Genomic DNA, 8,473 nt, shown 5'->3' with positions numbered 1-8,473 from the left:
TGCAGTTTTGCTCTTGTTGTCCAGGCTGGAGTGCAATGGCACGATCTCAGCTCACTGCAACCTCTGCCTCCTGGGTTCAAGCGATTCTCCTGCCTCAGCCTCCCAAGTAGCTGGATTATGGGCACTCCCCCACCACACCTGGCTAATTTTTGTATTTTTCATAGAGACAGGGTTTCGCTATGTTGGCCAGACTGGTCTCGAACTCCTGACCTTAAGTGATCCACCGCCTCAGCCTCCCAGAGTGCTAGGATTACAGACGTGAGCCACCACACCCAGTCTGTGTTTTTGGTTTTTTTTTTAGACAAAGTCTGACTCTGTTGCCCAGGCTGGAGTGGTGTGATCTTAGCTCACTGTAACCTCCGCCTCCTGGGTTCAAGGGATTCTCCTGCCTCAGCCTCCCGAGTAGCTGGTCTTACAGGTGTGTGCCACTACACCTGGCTGATTTTTGTATTCTTAGTAGAAATGGGGTTTCACTATGTAGGCCAGGCTGGTCTCAAACTCCTGGGCTCGATTGATCTGCCTGCCTCGGCCTCCCAAAGTGTTAGAATGACAGGCATGAGCCACCACACCTGGCCAGGACCATGTATTTTAACTAGGTATGTTACTATTCTGAGCAAATCAACGTTCACTTTGTTAGGTAAAAGGAGTGCATGATATTGTGTAGGCAGCCAGGACTTATGCTACCAAAGTATAATTTTCAAGATGTTAAAAACATACTTCTCATACAAATGAGACCTGAACGTGAATCAAAATTTTGCTTAACTCATTAATGAGGGAACCCGAAGGAAGACAAAGCCTGTTCAGCAGAGGCCATGAGACACAGATAGCTATGCCTAATAACTATCAATGAAAAAAAGAGATACTGAAGTCAGATTGCTAAATTACATACAAATCTGGTTAATGTCTTGCAAGACAACAAAACCTATGACCCTTGGGGTTGTCTTCTCTACCTGACACAAATCAATTACATTGGATCAGTTTTTTACAAGTTAAATTTAACTGTAGAGTCCTAATCAGTGGGAAGCAGTCAGAAGTAGCCACCTCCCCTAGAGTGGGATGACTGTGGGCAGGCTGTAGGTGGGCTCGTTAGATAGCAGTTCTCAAAGTGAGGTTCCTTGCCAGCAGCAACAGCATCCCCTGAGGATTCCTCATTAGGGGTACACATATTCAGGCCTGCTGAGTCAGATTCTCTGGGGGCAGTCCCCAGCAACCTGTGATTCCGAGGCCTGCTCCAGTTTGAGAGCTGCTATTCCATTACGACCTTGAAAGGGTACCCTATCATCTTTTCACTGTATTTCCAGGTCTTGAACAATTTTTCTAAATATACCCATTCCACATAGAGCCTGAGGGAAGGGTATTAGGGCCATCATGACTGGCTGAGAGGAGGGAACCCTCTAATCAAAATAAAACCAAGGGCTAGGCACAGTGGCCCATGCCTCTAATACCACCACTTTGGGAGGCCAAGATGTGTAGATCACTTGAGGTCAGCCTGACCAACATGGAGAAATTCCGTCTCTACTAAAAATATAAAAATTAGCTGGGCATGGTGGTGCACACCTGTAATCCCAGCTATTTGGGAGGCTAAGGGAGGAGAATCACTTGAACCTGGGAAGTGGAGGTTGCAGTCAGCTGAGATTGTGCCACTAGCCTCCAGCCTGGGAGACACAGTGAGACTCTGCCTCAAAAATAAATCAATAAGCTGGTCATGGTGGCTCATGCCTGTAATCCCAGCACTTTGGGAGACTGAGGTGGGTGGATCCACGAGGTCAAGAGAGTGAGACCATCCTGGCCAACATGGTGAAACCCTGTCTCTACTAAAAATACAAAAATTAGCTGGGCTTGATGACGGGTGCCTGTAGTCCCAGCTGCTTAGGAGGCTGAGACAGAAGAATCGCTTGAACCAGGGAGGCGAAGGTTGCTGTGAGCCGAGATTGTACCACTGCACTCTAGCCTGGCGACAGCAAGAGACTCCGTTTGGTGGTGGTGGGGGGGGGGGTGGGGAAGAATAAATAAATAAATAAAAACCCAGGGCTTCAGCAGCAGCAGGGGAACAGAGAGGGTGTCCCAGGCCAGTGCCACAGGCCAGAGGCTGCAGTGGAGGAAGCTCTCCTGCCTCCCATCACCTGCCCAGTGTTTTCCCTCAAGGTGTACAAGTGTGTGGTCAAAAGCTGCGCCCAGACGTTCCCAAAGCTCGACACATTTCTGGAGCACATCAAGAGCCACCAGGAGGAGCTGAGCTACCGCTGCCACCTCTGCAGCAAGGACTTCCCCTCACTGTACGACCTGGGCGTGCACCAGTACTCCCACAGCCTCCTGCCGCAGCATAGCCCCAAGAAGGACAGCGCCATCTACAAGTATGTGCCCTTCCCCTTCCCTCTCCCTGGGTGGACGGGTGGGTGGGCAGGGAGCCCAGGACCTGTGGCCTTGGTGGTTCTGACTGCTCAGGACCAGTGAGATACTTAAAAGGAGAAACTGAGGCTCCTGGCTGGGGTGCAACCTGGCAGAGTGGGCTCTGGGCTTTGGCACTGGTGGAAGAAAGAATGCTGGCTCTCCTTATATCATTCTTATGTCTTGGCAGACATTTTTTCTAAAAAAAAAAAATCCTTAAAAAGGGGAACCAATATTTCCTTGTTCATAGTGGAAAAAGGTTTGAGCATTTCATTCCCAACTAAACAATTATGACAGTATTATTTGGACTCATAATCTACAAAATTTAGGTTAGTCAAAGCAGTACACCAATTCTTACAATGAAAAAAGAATGGGCAGGGTGTGGTGGCCCACATCTGTAACCCCAGCACTTTAGGAGGCCAAGGCAGGAGGAGGCCAGGAGTTTGAGACCAGCCTGGCAACATAATGAGACCTCATCTCTACAAAATAAAATAAAATTTAAAACGAACAGTAACATGTTTAAAAGCAAAAATTATAAACATAATATATATTTGTTTTATAATCTATAAAACTAGATTAAAGTTGAAACTATATGGTGATTCTTATTTTTATTTTATTTATTTCTTTGAGATAGTGTTTTGCCCTGTTGCCCAAGTTGGAGTCCAGTGGCACCATCACAGCTCACTGCAGCCTCCCCAGGCTCAGGTGATCTTCCCACCTCAGCCTCCTGAGTAGTTGGGACTAACAGGCATGTGCCACTATGCCCAGCTAATTTTGTATTTTTTGTAGCGACAGGGTTTCGCTATGTTGCTCAGGCTGGTCTTGAACCCCTGGGCTCAAGTGATCCTCCCACCCTGGCCTCCCAAAATGCTAGGATTACAGATGTGAGCCACTGTGCCCAGCTTATATGCTGACTCTTAGAATGAACAAGGAGTGGATCAAGTATGGATTTTTTTTTTTTTTTAGATGGAGTCTTGCTCTGTTCCCCAGGCTGGAGTGCATTAGTGTGACTTCACTCACTGCAACTCCGCCTCCCAAGTTCAAGCAATTCTCCTGCCTCAGCCTCCTGAGTAGCTGGGACTACGAGTATGCGCCACGACATCCAGCTAATTTTTGTATTTTTAGTAGAGACAGGGTTTCACCATGTTGATCAGGCTGGTCTCCAACTCCTGACTTCAGGTGATCCACCCACCTCAGCCTCCCAAAGTGCTAGGATTACAGGTATGAGCCACCATGCCCAGCCAAAGTATGGAGTTTATTTAGGGTAATTTCTTCTGAAAATCATTTATGTAACTTCAGTCTTCTGTTGTGGTCATGAAGAGGGTCCCTTTGACAGAAATGATGAAGGGGTCCCTCAGTTTTGCCACAGGGCTTTTATCCTTAGATCTTCACCTTGAGGCTGGGCACAGTGGCTCACACCTGTAATCCTAGCATTTGGGAGGCTGAGATAGGAAGGTGGCTGAGCCCAGGAGTTTGAGACCAGCCTGGGCAACATAGCAAGACATTGTCTCAACAAAAATTGAAAAATTAGCCAGCGTGGTGGCATGCACCTGTAGTCCCAGCTACTTAGGTGGCTGAGGTGGGAGGATTGCTTGAGCCCAGGAGGTTAAGGCTGCTGTGGGCCATGATCACGCCACGGCACTCAACCTGGGCGACAGAGACTCCTGTGTCCAAAAAAAAAAAAAAAAAAACATCTTCACGTTATTCTCTTTGGAGCTATTGACCTCTGATCAGCCTTGTTGAATTTCTCTGCCTCAGTTATTTTCTGGTCCATCTGCTGGGTCCTCCTTTGTGGGTGGTGTTATCTGCAGATGTGCAGCGTCACTTAAATGGTATTGTGAAATCCCCCATCTACAGTCATCTTGCTGTGCATTGTCTGTGAGCAGCTGTCTCACAAAGCCCATGGGGGTAGATAGTAGTGAAAGGCCAGGAGTGGTGTTTGTCTGGAGCCTCCTTCCAGTTCATTAGCAAATATTTCCCTGTTAGAATGGTTTTTCCTTCTCTGTACAGGCTCGTACCTGCAGAGATTTGGTGTATCTGTTAATGAGGCCCTTGTAACTCCTGGGTGAACTTCTGGGGTTCAGAGATAAGTAAATACCTTGAGCTTAAAATGCATGGGCTGCTCAGGGAGACAGGTGCCTAAACAAATGTGCCCTATCACTTGATAAAATGCTATCACATATGTTAATACGGTATAGAAGTACCAGAGGGGGAGGCAGGTTAAGAGAAGCTGTGCCAGGAGCAATGACATCTGAACTGGATTTTGGAGGATGAATAGGAGTTTGCCAGGTAGACAATGGATGGGGTGGAGTAGATTTCTAGCAGGAGGAACCGATCAAGTTTAAAAAAAAATAGCAAGTGGTTTATAAAAAAATAGAATGACTGGGAGCTGGGCGTGATGGCTCATGCCTATAATCTGGGCACTTTGGGAGGCTGAGGCAGGAGAATCACTTGAATCCGGGAGGCGGAGGTTGCAGTGAGTTGAGATTGCGCCACCATTGCACTCCAGCTTGGGCAACAAGAGTGAAACTCCATTTCAAAAAAAAAAAAGAATGACTGGAGGCTGGATGCAGTGGCTCATGCCTGTAATCCCAGCACTTTGGGAGGCCGAGGTGGATGGATCACCTGAGGTCAGGAGTGATCCGCCTGGCTAACATTGTGAAACACCGTTTCTACTAAAAATACAAAAAATTAGCCAGGTATGGTGGTGTGTGCCTGTAATCCCAGCTACTCAAGAGGCTGAGGCAGGAGAATCACTTGAACCCGGAAGGCAGAGGTTACAGTGAGCCAAGATTGCGCTACTACACTCCAGCTTAAGAAACAAGAGTGAAACTCCGTCTCAAAAAAAAGAAAAAAAAAAAATAGAATGACTGTTGCATAGAGTGGAAGCAGGAGGGAGATGTTTAGATGGGTCTGTGGGAAAGAGTAAGGCCAAGGCATGAAGGGTCGTGTAGAAATCACAAGAGCTTTGAGAAGTTGACAGAGGAACTAGAACTCAAGAAATGGGGTGTACGGTAACTTGCTCCCAAAGCTCTGGGAAATGGGGCAAGAGAGGCAGGGAAGCCAAGCAAAGCTTTGGCCAGCCAAGGGGCAGAAATTTCTGGCAGTAATGACTTATTCCCATTTGTGCTCGGGAAATTTTCTTTTGCTCTTGCCCTTCCAATTTGTGGATTATCTGTGAGTCCTGTGGCTGTGTGACTCTGGAGTGAGATGCCAAGTAAAGGGAAGGAAGTACCTGCTCTGTGCCAAGCTTGCATTAGTGACATCAGTCCCTACCGTCCTGGGAGGGAGGTGGTATTCTCCCCATTTTGAAGATGAGGACGCTGAGGCTCAAAGAGAAGCGACCTGCCCACCAGAGAAACAGCATCAGCAGAGTTTGGATTCGAACCTTGGTGTGAGATCTTGGGAGCCTCACAGCCCTGGTCTTGGAGCTTCCAGGTTGAAGGCTGAGCCCAAAGCTGATGGCCCTGTGCAGTCCCCTTGCAGGGTCATAGGGCCAGTGACCTTTTGTAGATATTGCAGCTGTTGTCCCATCCCAAAAGTAAGACCCAATGAGCCAGGCCCCCATCTGGACAGCCTGAAGGTGGAATGGTATCATGGGTAATGATAAGGGTTCTGGAGCCATTAGCCTGTGCTTAAATCCTGTCTTGACTGCAAATCCAGTGGATGACCTTGGGCAAGGTATTCAGCCACTCTTAGCCTCAGTTTTCTCCTCTGTGAAATGGGGATCACTGTAGTGTCTGCCCTATTGGATTATTTATAAGGATCAAGTAAGACAAGGCTCAGGCTCTTAGACATGGTACCTGGAACATAGTAGGTACTCAATAAATGTGATTGCTACAATTATTATTATCTGTGTTATTTAAATAAAGGTTTGGCTGCATGCAATAGAGACCTAAAATAACAGTGGCTTATACACCATGAGAGTTGATTCTCTCTCATAGTGGTGTTTGAGTGGGTGTGGTAGCTTCATCATATTTTTAGAGGTCCAGGCCCTGTCATTCTGGTTTCTGTTCCCTGTGAGCCACATTGCCTTGGCCTGCTTATGAGTACTTTCCCCAAACCTCTCAAATGAATTTTAATCATGCCACTATATCTTTATGTTTAATTTTTTCTTTTAAAAAAGAAAATCTGGCTGGGCACAGTGGCTCATGCCTGTAATCCCAGCACTTTGGGAGGCTGAGGAGGGTGGATTACTTGAGATCAGGAGTTCGAGACCAGCCTGGCCAACATGGTGAAACCCCATCTCTACTTAAAAAAAAAAAAAAAAAAAATCCAAAAATTAGCTGGGCCTGGTGACACACTCCTGTAGTCTCAGCCACTCCAGAGGCTGAGGTAGGAGAATCACTCAAACCCAGGAGGTAGAGGTTGCAGTGAGCCAAGATTGTGCCACTGCACTCTAGTCCAGGTGACACAGAGAGACTTCATCTTAAAAAAGAAAAGAAAAAGAAGATTTATTAATTTTTCCCCCAATTGCAAAAGTCAATGTTCAATGCAAATGTTAAATGCAGAGAAAAGAATTTTTTAAAAACCCACACAAAAAAACAAAACTGTCACCCAGAGATCATGGCACTGTTAACCTCTTGGTAGATGTCCTTTGGTATATATCTATAATAAATATGTTTACAGATACAGATACAGATATAAATATCACAGACTATATTTGAGTCAGGTGATCCCAAATTCAGTCACTGAATTTGGTGAAAATTCATCATACTATCTTCCTGTAGCACAGTGTCCGACAAACAGACTGATTTAATGGGATCACTGTACATGTGATTTTATCACTTAAAACTTTTCACTTAAAATAGTTATTAGCTGGGCATGGCGTCTTGCGTCTGTAATCCTAGCACTGTGGGAGGCCAAGGCAGGCAGATCACTTGAGGCCAGGAGTAGCCTGAGCAACATGGTGAAACCTTGCCTGTACAAAAAATACAAAAATTAGCCAGGCGTGGTGGTATGCACCTGTAGTCCCAGTTACTTGGGAGGCTGAGCTGGGAGGATTGCTTGAGCCCAGGAGTTCAAGGCTGCAGTGAGCCGTGATCACGGTGATATGCCACTGCACTCGTGAGACCCTGATCTCAGGGAAAAACAAAAACACTGGTAATACGGATGTCTTTGCATTTCAGCACTTCCTCATTCTTTACACAGCTGCTTAGTACTCCATCGTGCATGGAGGTACTGTGATTTACTTACGTCATCTCCCACCGGTGGGTAGTGAGATTATTTTCAGTTTGTCATTAGTATAAAGAATGCTATAGGGAAAAACTTTGGGCATACATCTTTGCTCTTTTATAAGTTCCTAGAAGTGATTTTGCAGGTCAGAGTTCGAAGGGTTTTTTTTTTGTTTGTTTTTTTCCAAAGATTCTCCACTTCAAAAAATAATTATGTGTAAACAGTACAATATTTAAAACTATGATAGGACATAGAGTGAATAGGAATTCTCCATCCACTGTGACCCACTTCCCTGTATCACAGGCAATCATGTTCAAAAGTGTTCTTTTTAGACCTTTCATTTGGTAATAATTTTATTATTGATTGATTGATTTTTGAGACAGGATCTTGCTCTGTCACCCAGGCTGGAGTACAGTGGCACAATCACAGCTCACTGCAGCCTTGACCTCCCTGGTTCAAACAATCCATCCCTCTCAGCCTCCTGAGTAGCTGGGACTACAGGTGTGCACCGCCACTCCCAGCTAGTTTTGTATTTTTTGTAGAGACAGGTGTTGCTATATTGCCCAGGGTAGCCTAGACCTCCTAGCCTCAAGCAGTCCACTCTCCTCAGCTTCCCAAAATACTTAGATTACAGGCATGAGCCACCATGCCTGGCCTTCAATATATGTGTTTCAAGGCTTTCCGTTGTTTCATAAATTTACTTTTTTAATTTTAATTTAATTTTTTTTATGAGACAGGGTCTTACTCTGTCACTAAGGCTAGAGTGCAGTGACATGATCTTGGCTCACTGCAGCCTTGACCCTTGACCTCCCCAGGCTCAGGTGATTCTCCCACCTCAGCCTCCTGAGTAGCTGTGACTACAAGCATGCACCACCATGCCCACCTAATTTTTTTTTTTTTGTAGAAATGG

At 46.0% G+C, this 8,473-nt stretch overlaps 1 protein-coding gene across 1 annotated transcript in view; it reads left to right on the top strand.

Annotated features, from left to right (window-relative positions):
* The window catches only part of ZNF341 (zinc finger protein 341), a 58,260-nt gene that overhangs the window by 34,437 nt on the left and 15,350 nt on the right, over positions 1-8,473 (top strand). The window contains exon 10 of the mRNA XM_037734439.1: positions 2,146-2,354. Within this exon, the coding sequence (XP_037590367.1) occupies positions 2,146-2,354 (209 nt within the window). The remainder of the gene's footprint in view (positions 1-2,145; positions 2,355-8,473) is intronic.

The sequence above is a fragment of the Cebus imitator genome, unplaced genomic scaffold (assembly GCF_001604975.1).
Source record: "Cebus imitator isolate Cc_AM_T3 unplaced genomic scaffold, Cebus_imitator-1.0 Scaffold18, whole genome shotgun sequence".
NCBI classification, from domain to species: Eukaryota; Metazoa; Chordata; class Mammalia; order Primates; family Cebidae; genus Cebus; species Cebus imitator.
The sequence above is the reverse complement of the archived record's forward strand: the minus strand, read 5'-3'. Positions and strand labels throughout refer to the sequence as shown.